The sequence below is a fragment of the Phascolarctos cinereus genome, unplaced genomic scaffold (genome assembly GCF_003287225.1).
Source record: "Phascolarctos cinereus isolate Bilbo 61053 unplaced genomic scaffold, phaCin_HiC Scaffold_8;HRSCAF=390, whole genome shotgun sequence".
Lineage (NCBI taxonomy): Eukaryota > Metazoa > Chordata > Mammalia > Diprotodontia > Phascolarctidae > Phascolarctos > Phascolarctos cinereus.
Window position 1 is genome coordinate 9,766,255 of NW_027556291.1, and position 18,028 is coordinate 9,784,282.

The 18,028-nt window shown below is 46.5% G+C and overlaps 1 protein-coding gene across 1 annotated transcript; it reads left to right on the forward strand.

Annotated features, from left to right (window-relative positions):
* The first annotated feature begins 365 nt into the window (after positions 1–365).
* Positions 366–14,365, forward strand: TSPAN6 (tetraspanin 6). Its single transcript, XM_020963475.2, has 8 exons — positions 366–658; positions 1,409–1,597; positions 1,978–2,052; positions 5,005–5,103; positions 6,654–6,794; positions 7,077–7,160; positions 11,197–11,301; positions 13,452–14,365. Exons 1-7 carry the CDS (start codon positions 572–574, stop codon positions 11,263–11,265), a joined length of 744 nt encoding a protein of 247 aa, XP_020819134.1. The 5' UTR covers positions 366–571; the 3' UTR covers positions 11,266–11,301; positions 13,452–14,365.
* The last annotated feature ends 3,663 nt before the right edge of the window (positions 14,366–18,028 follow it).

Below are 18,028 nucleotides of genomic sequence, written 5' to 3' on the forward strand. Positions count from 1 at the left end.
ACTGAGAATAAAATCAGCACCAATATTCTAGTGAAAGATGGGCTAGTCAATCTCAGTATTAACTCTGAGTAGATTTCCAATCAATAACGTGACAGGTTTTTTTTTTAACTAGTTTAAAACCGCACTAAAACTTTTGGGACACTCTAGGTATACTGGCTGGGTTACTCTGGACAAGTTGCCTTGGAGAGTTCCCTCCACCAATGAAAGTTCAGGTTCAGTCCCAGCCCCCTGCCTCTGGTGGGCCAGGTCCCCATTGCTTCTCCTGGATACGGCTGAATGAGGGGCGGGGCCTCGCGTCAGGGGGCGGGACCTATGATTTCCATGGTGACCGGTAGAGGGCGTACAGAGGCTAGGCGGGACTTTCCGGTCTGGCTGGGCTGGCCCGAGCTGCTTGCAGCGGGCCCTCTCCTGTCATTTCCCGGCTCCTTTCCGGAGAGCTCGGGGGCCGCCCGGAGCCGCAGCCGGAGCCGGAGCCGGAGCCGGAGCCGGGGCGGCGGCGGCGGCGGCAGCGGCAGCGGCGACAGCGGTGACGACGACTGCGGCGGCGGCGCCGGCGACAATCCCTCGGGCCATGGCGTCCCCGTCCAGGAGGTTGCAGACCAAGCCGGTCATCACATGCCTGAAGAGCGTGTTGCTCACCTACACCTTCATCTTTTGGGTGAGGGGGGAGAGGGCCCGGGGTGGGGGGCATGGGCGCGGGCTTCCCGAGCACGGAGCCGTCCCCTCCCCCAAGGGGGCGGGGGGCTGCCTGGCTGGCCCAGGTAATCTCACCTTTTCTTTTTTCTGTGCTTCCTAAGCGGGGAGCGGCTCCCGCAGGTAAGTCAGACACTGGGGGGGGGGGAGGCAAGGAGGGCACTATGCCTCCCTTACCCCTGCAGGCCTCTTCTCTTCTCCCCGCCGTCTCTGCCTGCCCCCCGAGGCTTTGAACTCCTTTGGGGGGCCGGACCACGGAGGGCCCCCTTGCCCAGAGAGAGGATCTCTTGGGGGAGGGGCAGCCAGCCGTATCATCCGGGCTCTGGTTTCTGGAAAACCTGAGGATGGAGGGTCTGATGAGGTGCCTTCTTGCCCAGGTGTTTCCTGGGCCGTGCGTGCCCTGCCTACCTGGGCCCGCCTGCGCAGCCAGGGTAAGCGGGTGTAGAGACGTCAGGCCTTCCTTGCAGTTGCTAGGTTGGAAGCTTCTTTTGGGGGAAGGAGGGGCAAGGAAGATACCTTCTCTACACCACCTCCCTCCAGCCCTCCTTGTCTTCCCTAGCCTAATGAGGAACAGCTCAGCCTGTCGCTGGCCTAGCCTGGCTGCCTCCTTAGCCTGGGGCACATCAGAGCCCCGGATTTTTCTTCATCTTTGGGAAAAATGAATTTTGGGAGAGCCCCCTGGTAACTGTTTCTCAATTTTCTGATTTCTCATCAGTTCACAGGTGTGATCCTCCTTACAGTTGGCATATGGGGCAAGGTAAGCCTGGAGGTGTATTTCTCCCTGTTAAATGAGAAGGCCACCAATGTCCCTTTTGTGCTTATTGGTACTGGAACCGTTATTATCCTCTTGGGCACCTTTGGCTGTTTTGCTACCTGCCGGGCTTCAGCATGGATGCTGAAACTGGTGAGTACTTGTTTTTTGTAGTCAAGGGGATTTATTCTTCCTGGCTAGAGGACTGAGCCACCATTTTCCCTTTTCCTGTATTGGAGGGTGGGGGAGGATAATTTCCTTGCATCTTGTCACAACTTTTCTAATCTCCTATTCAAGTATGAGTTTCTGTTCCTTATGTCTTCACCCTATCAGTGTGCCAACCTTCCAAATTCATGAGCTGAAGCCAGTTCACCTTCCAAGATGAACACAATGTTCCCTGTTGCCTTCCCCTGTTGTCCTTGTTTGTCAAAGATGAAAACGGATCGATATAGCTTTGTTTCCTTGACAGGCTGTTGACTACAAGATGTTCCCAGTTTGTATTGACTTGACTTTTTGTTTTTTCCTTTCTCTAGTATGCCATGTTCCTGACCCTTATTTTCTTGGTGGAGTTGGTGGCTGCTATTGTAGGATTTGTTTTTAGGCATGAGGTAAGGCTGACTTTAGGCTCTGGGATGAGCTAGTTTGTCCTTGAGAAGGATGACTTTTAAATGGCAACATTGAGGGTCAGACCCCAGTTGGTAGAATGGCTAAGCACATAATTGGCCCTGTCACTGTGTCTTAACTTAAGAGTTTAAATGGCTAAGGGATCCTAGAAGTATAAACCAAGAATCAGAAGGAATAACTTTAAAGATCATCTGGTCCAACTCTCTCACTTTACAGAATAGGAAATTGAGGCCCAGAGTAGACTTGCTCAGGTTCTTAAAGTGATATATTGTTGTTCACTCATTTTTCAGCCATGTCCCACTCTTTAGGATCCCATTTGGGATTTTCTTGGCAAAGATACTTGGAATGGTTTCCCATTTCCTTCTCCAGCTCATTTTATAGATGAGGAAACTGAGTGAACAGGGTTAAGTGACTTGCCCACGGTTGCACAGCTAGTAAGTATATGAGGCCAGATTTGAACTCAGGTCTTCCCGACTCTAGGCCTGGATCTCTTTCTACCATGGTGCTCCCTGACTGCCCTTCACAGTGATATAGCCCTCAGCACAGCCCTGATTTGAACCTAGGTCCTCTGCCTTGGAATCCAGCTTTTTTTCTTTCTTTTTCACTGTACCATACTGCTAAACTGATCCTTATTTTATAAAAGAGTTCCCACTTATTTTAATAGCTGATAATCTTGGCTTTTCATCACTTGGGTGAGAGTTTAATAGACCTTATTTTTGAATGAGGACAGCTCAGTTTATAAGTGTGCTGATGTAAGAAGGCTTAAAAATGAAGTATGCCACTTCTCTACTGGGTGATACTTTTTTGGATTTTTCTGTAGGTAGATTTTAGATTGATTTTTTTTTCTTTTTAATGGGAATCCATTTGAGTGATAGATGCTTAATCTAGTAGAATGGAAGCTCCTGAGGGAAGGGACTGTCATTTTTGTCTTTGTACCCCCAGCATCTAGCATAGTAGGTGCCTAATAAGCGCTTGAGGACTTGAATCAAATGTGTTTGCCTTGTGAGTCCCATCCCAGGGAGCAGCTAAGTGTTGCCACAGTACACAGAGGTTGGGGCTTGAAGTCAAGAAGACCTGAGTTCAAATGGGGCCTGAGACACTTACTAGCTAGGGGACCATAGGCAAGTCACTTCACTTTTAACTGCCTCAGTTTCCTCCACTGTAAAATGGGGATAATAATGAGTTAATATTTGTAAAAAGTGCTTAGCACAGTGCATTGGACATAGTAGGTATTATATAAATGCTTATTCCCTTCCGTTCCCTGTAGTGTTCAGATGAGGGCCAGTCATAAACATGTTCAGTTTCTGGATAGGCCTGGTTGTCATGACTCTCCTCATGAAATATTAGAACATGGGTCCCAAAAGGGAGCTTTTAATTTGAAAGAGCTGCTCAGGCATGGAATTGTCTAGGGGCATAAGATCTGAGATCTTGAGCTGGAAGGGACTTCAGCGGCCATGTAATTCAATCCCCTGATTTTACAGAGGGGAAAGCTGAGGCCCAGGAAAGTGAAGTAACACAAATGGTGAGCCTTGGAGGTGGGATTGGACTCCAGAGTCAGTGCTCTTTTTCATCTCTTCTGCCTAGATTGGAGGCTTCTCAAGGGCATGTTTCTTTTTCTTTTTCTTTTTCTTTTTTTAGAACCTTGTTGAAATAACTTTCAAACATTCTCCTTTTTTTTTTTTGTCAGTTGGGGTTAAGTGACTTGCCCAGGGTCACACAGCTAGTAAGTGTCAACTGTTTGGTCTGAGGCTGGATTTGAACTCAGGTCCTCCTGACTTCAGGGCCAGTGCTCTATCCACTGTGCCACCTAGCTGCCCCAGCATGTTTCTACTTAGATATTTTTGTATGCTTTGGCTCCCAGCTCCCTGGTGAGCTCATGCTAGGTCTTTAGTGGGTTGGGTAATTCAAGCAAGATGTTAGTTTCTATCCATCAGGTCTGGGAGCTAACGTCACATGATAAAAGGTTTTTTTGGAAGTACATTGGCTATCCACTAATGGGATAACCTGGTGGAAAGATGCCCACAAGACTCCATTCCAGCTCCAAATCAGTTCCTATGAGCTAGATAATCTCTGAGCTCCTTTCTGGCTCCAAACCTCTGGCCCTAATGCTCAGGGAATAGAAAGCCTCTGAAAGGAGGGTTTTTCCTTTTTGCCCTGAGAGGGCCTTCTTGATGTGGTGTTTGGGACAGAAAGTCCCTGATTCCTTCTCGTAGCAGAGGGTCAAGGGGGGAGCTAGCACACCCCATGAGACAGAAAAGGAACTGGACCTCTCTCCATTGTTATCTGGCCTAAGGTTTGAGGTTTGTTTTCTGAGTGGGTGGTTAGATTGTAGTCTGCCACTAAGGAGATGAGTTAAGACTATGATCCTGTGAGCCGGGTGACCTCTGGCCTCCCTTCCAGTTCTAACTTTATGGTCCTATGATTATTAGGTATAATTTCTGGGCTCTCTGCCAGCTCTCAATCTATGATCTCATGTTCTTTTCTTACACAGTAGAACCTGGTTCGAATGTTCATGCCCGGAGCATTGAAACAGGATTCTCTTGAAAATATTTCTTATATTTAGTCCGTTTATCGGCTTTCCATGTTGCTATCAGAAACGAGCCCTCTCTAGCTTACTCACAGGGCAGACATGTGTTTTGATCTATAGCATGACTCAATGCATGGTATAAGGTTTATTTTAATGGGGTATTACCTTCTCTTTGGTATCACAAACAATATTAAGGGTAGGTTAGGGAAAGTTGGGGTGCATCCCTAAACTTTGGAGGTTGATCTGAGGAAGGTGACTCTTCCTGTCTGAGAAGCCACTTCTTGGTGCCCCTGTCAAAGAGAGAATACTGAACTATTTATTGGTTGTGTCCAGGTGGACACTTCCTCTCTCAGTTGAAAACAATTTCTCTGAGGTTTTGTTCACTGGCTTTCCTTTTCCCTTCCTGTAGATTAAGAACAGCTTTAAAATGAATTATGAGGCTTCCTTGAAGCAGTACAATGATACAGGCATTCAAAGAAGCGAGGCAGTGGATACCATCCAGAAAACTGTAAGTGTGTATGCTTGGTGCTTTATCTTAAATGTCCCTGACAGGAGGATGTGTTCTTCCTTTCTGCCATGAGAGGGCCTTCATGATGTGGTGACTGGGAAGAAGGTCCTGGCTTCCTTCTCGGAGCAGAGGGTTGGAGGGGGGCCTAGTATACCGCAGGCTAGAAGCATGAGCCAAACTGGCTTCTTTGTAATCGGGCCTCTGGTGTGGGGGGTTCGATTGTAGTTGGCCACTAAGGGGTGGGTTAAGGCTTTGGGGAGCTGAGGAGTGGAAGAGTTGAAGTGGGCTGCCATTTCTCTAGCCAAGGCAGTCAGAGTGCTGAGGCAACCACTGTCAAATATGCAGCTGGTAATGAGGCGCAGTCAAGACATCACCCTGTGATGTCATTGGTCCTCCTCGAGAATGAGGGACAAATAACAATAAGCTGCGATCTTGGGGGGAGGGGAGAGGGCAGGAACCACTGACAAAGTTTGTAAAAACCCTCAAGAAGTTGTCAAGTCAAGTCAAGGGGGATCGAAATGCTGTGCCCAGAATTGTCTTAGCAGTCTCCTCTCCCATGCATGCACACCCTCCCAGCAGCAGGTCTATCTTTTCTTCTTCAACCAGCCTTGCTCCTCAAGTGCCCACTCCTCCTCAGATGCTTCAGGGGATTGATGAGCTCCTTGATGGGGGCACCCCCGCCACAGTGATTCAGATTCCTCCATATGCCATGAGTCAGGCACATGGGCCTCACCTTCCTGCTTTCCTCCCTTTCCTCAGCATTGCCAGGATACTGGTGGAGCCCAGGGACCCTCTGGTGGGGCTCTTGCCAGTTGTTTTTTTGTACTGGCACATCTTTTTTACTTGTACATTTCTTTAGAGATTATTCTAGATACCACTTCTCCTTTATAATTCCTTGTTTGGGATGTATCACAGCCTTCTCCAGCCCACCATACATTTTTCCATTGCCCTGTGAATCATCCTTATTTTGAAATCTTCAGAGACTCAGAGCCTGTGACTCACAGCCATACAATATCACCAGGAAGATATTGGTGTTAAAAAGATGAGTTGTTTTCAGAGAGAAGCTTGGGCTTGGGCGTCATCAGAAGAATTGTACAGCTTCCCAGAGGCCATCTAGCCCACTCCTGTTCAATACTCCTGCATTTACACTCCAAGCCATTTAGAACCACAGAACATTCATAGAACAAAGAATGTGGAAACACTGTTAGCAGAAGTGTTGGGAGCTGTTTTGTAAAACTGAGGTTTCATTTCCCTAGAGCTTATTTTCCTCTCATCCTTGGGGGTTGAGGCCAAGCTCACCTGGGTACCTGCCTCACATTGAGGCCTAGGTGCTGCCCACATAGTCCTGAGAGTACTTTGGAAGGGGTAGGGCCACTTTGAAGGCATCAGTGATTGTGTGGTCTAGTATAAGTTAGAGCCTGTGTTGGAAGTCCACGCGTCTCTTGGTCCCATTTGCCAAGTATTATTGTCCATTTTCATGCCAGGCATTATGTGACATGCCCTGAAATGCATATAGGGTTAACCCTAACTCCCTTGATTGACTTTTTCAGTTGCACTGCTGTGGTGTCCAGAGCGCCACAGACTGGGAAACCACTGCCTACTATGCGGAGAAAGGCTTTCCCCGGAGCTGCTGCAGGTTTCACAGCTGTACTTGGGCTGATAGGAAGGATCTGAAGAAGCAGAGTCAGGAGGTGGGTGGCCATCTAGGAAGTTGAGGATGGGGAAAGAAGTATAGGGGGTGGTTATAACGTGTCATGTTTTACTTCTGGGGAGTGGTAACTATGCTCTAAGTGGGCAACGGGGTTTTTCCTTGAGAGGCCCTCATCTGGGAAGATGACCAGCACTGAAGGGCCAGAGTGCCCTTGTCTAGGTGGGAGGTGGGCTAGTCCCCTTATTTCTCTACCGCAAAGAAAACCTTGCATCTGATCTCCCTGTAGGCCTGTGCCAGACCTGTTTTCTTTTTTTCCTTCTAGGGCTGTTTTGTAAAAGTGACAACTGTTATTCAGTCGGAAATGGGTGTTGTAGCAGGCATTTCCTTTGGGGTTGCTTGTTTCCAGGTGAGTCCTTAGATTGAAGGGGCTTTTGCCTACTTTTTTTCTTCGTGTCCACAATGGAGTTTAGTTTTTAAAATGATGTTTTATTCATGCTCTTTTTTGTCGCTATCGCCTCTCTATGACTCCTCCTCCTCCCCTACTCTTTTTTATAACAAGTACAGTAATGTAAAAAGAAAAAAACATTAACACATCACCATAATGTATGCCTTATTTTGAGCTTGGAGTGCTGAGAGGCGCTAGGGGGCGCCACAGTGCACAGAGTGCTGGCTGCAGTCAGGAAGACTTGAGTTCAAATCTGGCCTCAGACACTTAACTAGCCATGTTGCCCCTGGGAAAGTCCTTTCACTTCGATTTGCCTCAGTTTCCTCATTTGTCAAAATGGGAGTAATAATAGCACCTGACTCGCAGAGTTTGTGAGGATCAAATAGGATAAGAATTGTAAAGAGCTTAGCACAGTGCCTCACACATATAGTGCTTACCCATAATCCCTTCCTCTCAGTCTTTTGGAGTAATGTTTGGTCATGACTTTGATTCGAGTTCTGAAGTCTTTTACGTTGTTTTCCTTTATTGTATAAATTATCTTTCTGGTTCTTCTGACTTCATTCTGTTGCATATCTTCCCAAGTTTCTTGTAATTCTTCACAATTGTCTTTCTTATATACCACAGTTGTTCAGCCATCCTCCGATCGATGGGCACTCTCTTTCCTTCCATTTCTAGATTGCTCCATGAAGATTGGTTGTGTATTTGGGATCTTCCCTTCTTGATTTGACCTCCTTGAGGCCTTAATAGCATTTGTAGTAAGCTGGAATACTTCCACTGGTAAGCCTATAGTTTATGATTCAAGGTACGAGCAGAAGGAGGCCTTCCTTTCCCTCTTCTTGACACACATGATGATCAGACACGGCTTTTCAGGTCAGGTTTGTTTTGTGGATTAAGTGCTTAATGCAGCTGGAGCCATTTGGTCTGGGGTTCTGATTTCTGAGTTTTGAAAAGAAAAAAAAAGCAAATCTAGATTTCCTCTCCTCCCCCCATTGCAGCCTTTAGATGTCTTTGAGTCTTATCTTTCTGTTTTCTCATCTGGGCGGCATATGTGTCATGCTGAAAGCCTAGAGGAAATAGCTGGCTGTTCTCTGAATTCCTCTTCCATTTTTACTCATTCTTTTCCCATGGTTATTCTTTAAAAAGCAACAGACCAGCCCTTTCTTCTCCCCCCTAGATCGGAGCCACCTTTACCTGCACACGTCTTTTGAGAGCAGTTTGTGGTGGAAAGAGCTGGTGCCTCTTGTTTGGGGCAGCCTTCCAGCATCACACAAAACATGGGTTGCCTGAGAACCTTGGCTTTAGTCTCTACCTGTAATCAGACACAATTCCTGAACATAATTAGGATTCTCTTTCGTGAACCAGTGCGTCCACAAGTCCAAATCCAGGACTTAAGATCCTAATTATCCCAAAACATGCTTAAAACGCCTTCCTTCGTTGGCGGAGCTATCTCAGTTACCCCACTAGGGACTTGATTATATAGAGATATGAAGAAGGAATGATTTTCTCAGCCCAGGGTATTCTTGGAGTGGGAACTCCTTCAGGCAACGTAGATAGAGCTTTTCAGGTCTCAGCGACTGATACAAATCACTAGAAGTGCCTGTTGGTAGGGTGACTTGTACTAGGGTTACAAACTAGTAAGTTTCCGAGCTAGGATTGGAAGCTAAGGCTTGTGGCTTCTTTGGCTCGTGCTACTGCTCTCTGTTGATCATCTTGCAGCTCCCGTCATGGCCCTGGGGGGGTGACGTGTGAAGAGGACATGGAATGTGGCTCTTGTCCTTGTTCCTTGACACTAACTTCCCCAGGGAGTTGTGCATGGGCATATGTTATCTTTGGTCTACACTAACCAGTACTCAAGTGGTGTTACCCTTTTCTCATTGTTTGCTCAGGGCTAGGTTCTTAAGTTTTTGATCTAAGGATTTTGCTTTTGCTTTTTTCCTAAATAAAAGCACTTTCTTGTTTTCTTTTTTTCCTCAAACCATTGCTCTTCCTTGCCAATGCTTCCCCCTCCCTGCCCATGCCTCTGCCAACTTCCTTGTGATCAAGAAGGAAATTCAAGAACAACAAACCTACACATTGGCCCCGTCTGCCAACATAAGGTTTGTTCCTCACCCAGAGTCCACCACCTCGCTACCAAGAGATAGGAGGTCTGCAGAAATCAGCTTTCCGGGTAGTTAGAGTCATGCAAGCTCCTGCATTGAGCAGAATGCCGATGTTTTTTACATCATTGTGCACGTTGTGCTCCTGGCACTGCATAGTCTATTTGGCATCGGTTCCTACAAGTCTTTCCAGGGTCTTCTGGATTCTTTAAGCCATGATTTCTTGCAGTGCAATAATATTCTATTGCAGTCATATACAGGTGTGCTGTGGTGGGTAGAGGGCTGGGCCAGGAGACAGAAAGACCTGAGTTCAAATCTAGCCTCAGACGTGTATTAGCTATGTGACCGTTGACAAGTCACTTATCCTTTGACTGGCTCAGTTTCCTTATCTGTAAAATAGGCATAATAGTAGCACCTATCTCCTAGGGTTGTTGTGAGGATCAAATGAGATCATATTTGTGAAGTGCTTTGTAAACCTAAAGCACTAGATACATGCTACCTCTTATCATCATAATCAGTATTAATAATAATACATTAGTATTGTATACTATAGTTGGTTCAGAGAGTTTTCTTTTAATATAACAGGTGTTCTTTTCCACAGTATAAAAGCCAAGGTAGCTGTATGCCAGCCGGCCACCACTCCTCGGCTTTGCATTTTGCTCTGTCCTCCCTTCTCAAGTCATCCAAAGTTTCCTTGTGACTTCCTGTGCCTGACTGTCCTCACAGATCCCCAATAGTGTGGCTCTGTCTAGGTTCTGTCCCCACTTAAATTTTTAATGCCTTCTCTTGCATTGACACAATTGTTCTCAGCTCTTCTTCCTTCTGAAAAATCAGTTGTATTGAGCAGATTTGTATTTTGACCTCAAAATCTTTTCTGGAAAGCTCCCATGGAATTGAACTTTGCTTTATCAACAAGAAAAACAGTTAAGCAGCTCCCCCCCCCACCCCCTATAGAGTGAGTGCCCTCATCTGTCTCTGTTTATAATAACCGGCCCAACATTCTGCTGAGAGGATGGAAATAAATGACATTCTCTTTTCTCCAGGACCTGTACTGATGGTTACATTTGCTCAGAATTCAGCCTCTTCTTACTAATTTTTCATTTGACCTTTTTTGTTATTCCATAAATTGTTCTCCTGATTATGCTTATTTCATTCATTTGTTTAGATCTTCTCATGTTTTTCTGAATTCCTCACCTTCATCATTTCTTTTTTTTCTTTTTTTTTTTAAGGTAGTTGGGGTTAAGTGACTTGCCCAGGGTCACACAGCTAGTAAGTGTCAAGTGTTTGGTCTGAGACTGGATTTGAGCTCAGGTCCTCCTGACTTCAGGGCCAGTGCTCTATCCACTGTACCACCTAGCTGCCCCCACCTTCATCATTTCTTACCACACAATAACATTCCCGGATACATTCTGCCATTCCCTAATCAATGGGTACCCACTTTGTTTCCAGTTCTTTGATTCCACAGAAAGTCATCTAGACTTTTCTTGTCTTTGGTCCTTTGGTCTGGAACACAGTCTCTAGAGATGTGTATTTGTTCTGAGTTCTTGACTTTGGGTCCTGGGTCTTTCTGACTTCTCAGAGTGAGAAAAGAGGCACCACTGACCTCTCTTTTCTGGAACTTTCTCTGACTTGGGAGGGTTTCTCTTTGACTGATTGTTGCCAGAGACAGGGAAATTGAGAAACTTCCCCCTGCAGGATTGGGTTTTAGTGATTCAGTCTCATCTCTCACAGATTAGTGAGGCCGTACCCAGATTATTCAACAGAACTAAATACCCACAAGTCAGAACCACCCACAGGAAACAAGGAATTGTAAAAAGAATGTGTGGCCACCTCAGATGCCTCTTGGACTCCTGGAACTCCTTGTTTTCCTTTGTCTGATTCCCTTCATGCTCTCTTTCCAGTTGATTGGTATATTTTTGGCCTGCTGTCTCTCTCGTTCCATCACGAATAACCAATATGAGATCGTGTAAACTGGCGGCTGACAGTTCCGTATCTCTCTGACCAAGGTATGTCTCTTCATTCCTGGTAGCTGTTCTAGTGTCTTTGTGTGCACTCATCGCCATAAGTGTTATGCCAGGAAGCCCGGCCCACCCCTGGGCTATTATAGGGCCTTTGGGTTGGCCTGCCAGCCAACATGCCAGTGGAGCTTGTTGAAGCTCTGCCCAGCTAAGTTGTGACTTGAATTTCCTGGGTGGTTTGTAAAGACAGTCTTACCTCTTTAGAGTCTTGCCTTATGGGTGCATGCTGTGCATGGTTAGATCCGTCCATGTATGCATGCACTCATGTAGTCGGCCTTTTGTTTATACCTGATGGTCTTGGTGTAGAGAACTGAAAGAAACAAAGCCTTTAACTAAATGAAGAAAATGGTTCTGCTGTTACATCCATGGCTGAAGGGAACCGACTCTGGGGGCTCTGAGTGCACTGGTCCTCCCCAAGCCTTATGCTAATTCCCATTGACCCCAGCCTAGCTCTGCGGCTTTGCTGGGATACTAGTCAGTGCTGTGCATTTTTTCTGTTGATCGGCTTCTCTAGAAGACAGCCAGGCCCATTGTACTAAACTGGATAATTAGGTGGGGAAATGATTGAGGGGCTTTTTTCTGGACCAGGAGGAGAGCCACTGCCTCCACTGTAAGATTTTTGGAACTGAAAAGGCTGTCTTGTCCAAGGGCATCTTGTCCAAGCTCCTCATTTCCAGAGGAGGAATCCTAGGCACAGAGAGGCTACTGGTCCTGCCTGAGGTTCTGTAAGCGGTTGATGGAGGTTACAATCCCAGCTCTGAAAATGCTACCTCTTGGCCCTCCTGAGCTTGGAAGGCAGAGATTCTTCCTTCCAACCAGAACCTTCTCTCTGCCTGCTCCAGAGTACCAACAAAAGCGTCCTTGTAGTAACTGGTCCGAGCTTCATTTTTCTCTAGGTATGGCCCAAGATGGTTTCCCCTATGAGGACCCACTGGGGTCTGTATTTCTCTTCTTACAAGCACTTGGGTGTGTGGGCCCAGAAAAATGCCTGCTGCAGCCCCTTGTGCCCAAATATATGGAAGGTAAACTGCCAAGCCAGTAGAGCCGGGGGGGGGGGGGCATGTCACAGTCTTCACAAGCACTTGTGAGGCTCCTCACCCTCAGCCTTTCCCCCAAAGATGCCTCTGAGGGCAGCAGAGGAGCTGGGTCACCGCCACGGCTGAGAAAAGAGGCCCAGTAATAAGCATGGTTGCTATTGGCTGCTATAGTCAGAGATACCTCCTGAATCCTGGCACCCCCCCCCCCCCCAGCCTAGCTGTTAAGTGGTCTTTCGGGGCAAGCCTGGGTCCCAGAAGCCTCAGCAGGGTTTGAACTTCCCCAAATCCCCTAAGACTTTTTTGGTTGTCTGTCAGCCTTTGGAGCCATTGTAAGTCACTTGCTGCCGGCCTTGGTGGTTGGGAGCACAAGAGGTGGGGGCTGGGGAGGTGTTTGATTTTGCTCTTTCCATTTTCTGCTCACCAAGGGTATCTTTTATTCCTACCCATCATGGCTTATGTTGCTGCTGTCCCCAATGGCTGTGTGTAATGGACCTTTACTGAACTTTCCTGTTTAGATTTGCATTGGTTCACTACTTGTATTTTTGTTTCTTTGTCCTTTATGTGTTAAATCCGCCAGTGTGGTCTTAGATTGCAAGCCTCCAGGAGGCAGGGACTGTGGATGGGCAGCCCATTGGGTGTGGCATGACTCATTAGGTGCTTAAGAAAACTTTTTGATAATCAGACCAGGTATAGAAAGCCACCACTTTCAAATTCATTCTATCCAGCACTTATTAAGCTCCTACTGTGTGCTAGACACTTGGTGGGTGAGGGGGCATAGGGGAATACTGCCTGCAAACAGATAGGTGATACATATGCTAATTGGAGCAGGAGGAGGGAGAGACCACTGACAACTAATGAAGGAGATCAGGAAAAGCTTCCCATAGGACTGAGCCTGGGGGGAAGCCAAGGAGGCTAAAAGTCAGAGATGGGGAGAGAATGTATTGTGTTCAAAGGCACAGAGGCTGGAGATGCAATACCAAGCCTGGAGACCCTCTGGGAGGCCAGTTGGACTGGAATGGAGAGGGTATAAAGGGTGGTGATGTGCAAACCTGGAGGTGGGAGGTGAGTAACATTGATTTCTTGTTCTTTTCTTTTCATTAGCTTTAGGACATTACTCTCAGCTCCCTTCCTTGGAAAATCCTTCACGACCTTCAATATGCAAAGTGCTGAAAGTTATATGAACAGACTGATCCGGTCAAGACCTGGCAGTTATGAGTTCTTCATCATTTGCCTCCCCTAACTCAGTTTTTCCAGGCTGGGGGAACATTAAAAGTCATGTTAAGCTAACACAGTGGGTATTGTGGGTGGCGGCTGTGTGCCTTCGGGCCTGTTGCCTGCCTTTCTGTGTGTCTCTTTCCCATAGGCCGGGCTCTGCGGTCCTGTAGTCCTTTGGTGCGACTGACCTCAAGATCATCTGAATATATAAGCCTCCTCTTTGGTGCCATATGGTCTTCTGTAGCTTGGGAAGGTGAGCCCTGTCCCCAGCAGAGCTTCTCTTGATTGTGCGATTTGCAGCAGGCAGCTGGCTGGGCACAGAGCTCCTGGGCGCAGCCCGGGGCATGGCCCAGGGCTGTCTGCACGTGGACACCTCCTTCTCTTAGCTGCCAAGTGGTGCTTCCGGATCTCTGACCCAGCTGACTCACACTAAAGACACTCATGTTCTGTGCTTGACCAGGGCACGGCGGGCTGCCCATCCTCTTTGCTTTCTCTCCTAAATCCAGGGGTTATATCTGTTTTGTAGGTTTTCTCTCCCTTTTTGTTCTTAGAAAGGCCTTTCTTCGTTCTGAATTATGCTTTAGTGATTTGTTTTTCCCTGAGGGACTTGTGGGATAGTGGTTGTTCCCAGTAGCCTTAGCTGCTAGTATTTCCCAACCAGGTTGGCATGACTTAATTGTCAGTATTATGTGCTCCTTTGCCTTGTATTCATATGTGTGTTGATTTGTGTTTTGGACCAATAAATAGGAATTCTCCTGTCTTAATATCCAATAAATGGTTGACTCTTGTCCGCAAAAATATTAGCTGTGGTTGGATATGTTTTTTATTGAAACTTTTAGGAAATCTGCCAGGGGAGCTGGTTGCTTTTCACTCATGTGCTTTTTGTCTCTATCTCTTTCTCTGTCTCTGTCTGTCTCTCCCTTTCCCTCCCTCTCTCTGCCTCTCTCCTTCTTTCCCTCTCTCTCTGTCCCTCCCTTTCTGTTTCTGTTTTTCCCTTCCTCTCCTTCTCCCTCTGTCTCTCGCTCCCTCCCCCTCTCTCTGTTTCTCTCTTTGTCTCTGTCTCTCCTTCTCTCTGTCTCTGTCTCTCTCTCTCTGTCTGTGTCTCCCTCTCTGTGTCCCACCCTCTCTATCTGTGTCTCTCCCTCTCTTTGTCTTTGTCCCTACCTCTGTCTCTCCCTCTCCCTCTGTCTCTCCCTTCCTCTCTGTCTCTGATCCCTCCCTTTCTCTCTTTCTCTGTCTCTCTTCCTCCTTCTCTGTTTCTCTCTCCCTCTCTTGTCTCTGTCTCTTCCTCTCCATATGTGTTTCTCTCTCTGTCTCTCCCTCTCTCTCTCTGTCTGTGTCTCCCTCTCTGTCTCTGTCTCCCTACCTCTTTATCTCTGTCTCCCTCCCTCTCTCTGTCTCTCCCTCTCCCTCTGTCTCTCCCTTCCTCTCTGTCTCTGATCCCTCCCTTTCTCTCTCTCTGTCTCTCTCCCTCCCTCTCTGTCTCACCCTCTCCCTCCCTGTTTCTCCCTCTCCCTCTGTCTCTCTTTCCCTCTCTGTCTTTGTCTCTGTCTCCCTCTCTGTGTTTCCCTCTCCTGTCTCTCCCTTCTGTCTCTGTCTCTCCTTCCTTCCCCCTCTGTCTCTGTCTGTCTCTGTCTCTCCCTCTCTCTGTCTGTCCCTCCCTATCTGTCTCTGTCCCTCCTCTGTCTCCCCCCTCCTCTCCCTCTGTTTGTCTCTTCTTCCCTCTCTGTCTCTGTGTCTCTCCCTCTCCCTTTCTGTCTCTGTCTCTCCCTCTCTCTCCGCTTTTGTCTCTCTCTTCCTCTCTGATTCTGTCTCTCTGTCTCTACCTTTTGTTTATATATCAGTCATTTCAGGATTTCTACATCTTCTCCCCCCCACCTCCAGTCCTATAATGATCCTTCCTTTGTAACAAAGAAGAAAGTTTGGAGCAGCACCTCATCCCCTTATCTGTTCTGCTCGGCAGTGTTTGGGCTGTTTCATACCCATGGTCCTCTATCTCTTGACCAGGAGGAGGAAGAGAAATTTTTTCATCTCTTCATAACTCATTATCTTCAAAAACCCCCCCAACCTTTCCTTTTAATGTAACCAGATTTAATAGTGTGAAATAGTGACTTTTATTACAATTCTTTTAGAGAAGTTAAGATCTCCCCTTAGATGGTTTTCTGTCAGCTGATCCAGCACTTTACCCCCTGGGTGGGTGAATCTATATGAATGCTACCTATTATTCTTTATTAAGCCCCTACTATGTGCCAGGCACTGTGCTAAGCACTCTACAAATATGACCTCATTTGATCCTCACAACAATCCAAGGAGGTAGGTGCTTTTATTATCCCCATTTTACAATTGAGGAAACTGAGGCAGAAACAGGTGAAGTGCCTTGCCCAGGATCTCACAGCTCCTAAGTGTCTGAGGCTGGCTTTGAACTTTAGTCTTCCTGACTCCAGGCCCAGTGCTCTATCTGCGATGCTCCCAAGCTGCCTGAATGTCTTCAGGGAGTAATTTATAAACTTAGAAGTAAATGGAAATCCATTATTCAGTAGTTTTCAAACTGAAATGGGCACAGGGGAGGGCTTCTTCATTTCTTATTCTGGGATTTCTTTGTACATCACTGTTGGAGATACTACCCAGTCTTAGGGAGACAGGCTACCCTTGGAATGATTCAGTGCCATCCTTTTTTTGTATGTGTGTAAGCTGAGGCAACCAGTCATTCATGTAGTGAGTGGAGAACTACTGATTTTTTAGTATTACCTTTGAATTGTAGATAAGGGTCAGATTTTAGGCTTGGCTAGAAGTCAAGAGAGCAGGGTACTAGGCTCAGCTTGGCTACTCACTAGATCTGGACTCTTGGGAAAGATTCTTCCCCTCTCTGGGCCTCAGTTTCCTCCTTTGTGAAAAGGGGTTGCACTGGGCGATCTCTAGTGTTTCTGTCAGCTCTGACCTTCTATGATTTCCATGCTAAGCTCTGATTTCTAAGTAACTGCAGAAAGGTCTATAGAGTGTTGTTCTTGGCTAAGACAACCACAGGGCAGGCCGAGACAACTTCGCTGCACTTGGAATTCTTGCGTTACTTCGTGTTTGGAGTCTCTGATTACAGTGCCTTCATTTCCTGGTTCATTCCAGTGGAAGGCCCTTTGGGAACCAGTCACTGGTTTGCCCTTTGCTTGGGAGGCACAGGTTAACGTATTTGTATATAAGCTGATTCAGAAACCTTGCCAGTTTGCAAAGGAGAGAGTGGCCTAGTTGGATAAGACAGAGTTATAAAGTGGAAGGAGGAAAAAGCTATTCGTTTCTCTCTGCGATTTATAACTAAAAGACCTCATTAGAAAGTGATGGGATAATGTGCATGTCCATTAAATACAACCAGTTTGCCCAGGATGCTGGAGCAGGTGGAGCTTTTGAAGACCTCAATCTCCAGTCTCTGTGGTTTTCTGTAGAGGCTGAACGATCTTCCTGAAACAAGAAAGTCCTTTTCAGCAGTGTTACAAATACCAGGATGTTCCACTGTCCCTGCCAGTAGCATACCTAAAACTCTGAGAGCTGATCTTTTTGCCTATGGCCATCTCAAATCTCAGTTTTCTGGGTGACGTGGCAAAATAATGATTTTTAAAATTTGTTTTACTCATGCCTTCTTGCTTTTACAACACAGTCATCTCTGGATAGATCCCATAAAATCAGTAGGCCTTTCAGTTAGTTAAACAAAACCAGCTGATAAGTTCTGTGCCCATATTTGCCTTCATTTCCAAAAGAAGAAGGGCAGTATGGTGCCTCATCTCTTTCTCTGTGGCCAAGATGGGGCACCAAAGTTACACATCCTTTGCCTTCTCCACCTAGCTTTGGAAATTAGAAAACATAAAGTAGCTAAGGTATCAGAAGATAATATATAATGCACAGTAGGCAAATAAGAGGACCACTTTTATCATCTGTTTTAACTCAGCCCTGATTGTTAGTGAGGGGGGAAGCCATTATTATCTATCTACCCTTATGATAATAGCAATAGCATTTGCAAATATCTCATTTTATCCTCATAATCCTGGGAGGTAGGTGCTATTACCATCCTCATTTTATAGATGAGGGAACTCAGACAGACAGAGGTTAAGTGACTCAACCAGGGTCACACCGCTATTAAGGATGTAAGGCTAGATTTGAGCTCAGGACTTCCTGACTCCAGGTTTGGTGCTCTATTCAACGTGCCGCCTAGTTACTCCTATTCTTCAGGGCATCAGTCCTTGAACTTTTTGGTCTCAGTTTCCCTTTACACTTTTTTTTTTTGAGGCAGACAGGTTAAGTGACTTGCCCAGGGTGATACAGCTAGACTGAGGCTGGATTTGAATTTAGGTCCCCCTGATTCCAGGGCTAGTGCTCTACCTACTGCGCCACCTAGCTGCTCACATCTTTACACTCTTAAAAATTATTGAGGTACACCTGCCTCCCAAAGAGCTTTTGTTTATGTGGATTATATCTAT

Excerpts from the sequence above, each read along its gene's own strand:
- TSPAN6 (XM_020963475.2), top strand. The coding sequence starts at position 572 with ATGGCGTCCCCGTCCAGGAGGTTGCAGACCAAGCCGGTCATCACATGC. Across the intron at positions 1,598-1,977 it reads CAGCATGGATGCTGAAACTG|TATGCCATGTTCCTGACCCT; the intron begins GTGAGTACTTGT and ends TCCTTTCTCTAG. Across the intron at positions 5,104-6,653 it reads TGGATACCATCCAGAAAACT|TTGCACTGCTGTGGTGTCCA; the intron begins GTAAGTGTGTAT and ends TGACTTTTTCAG.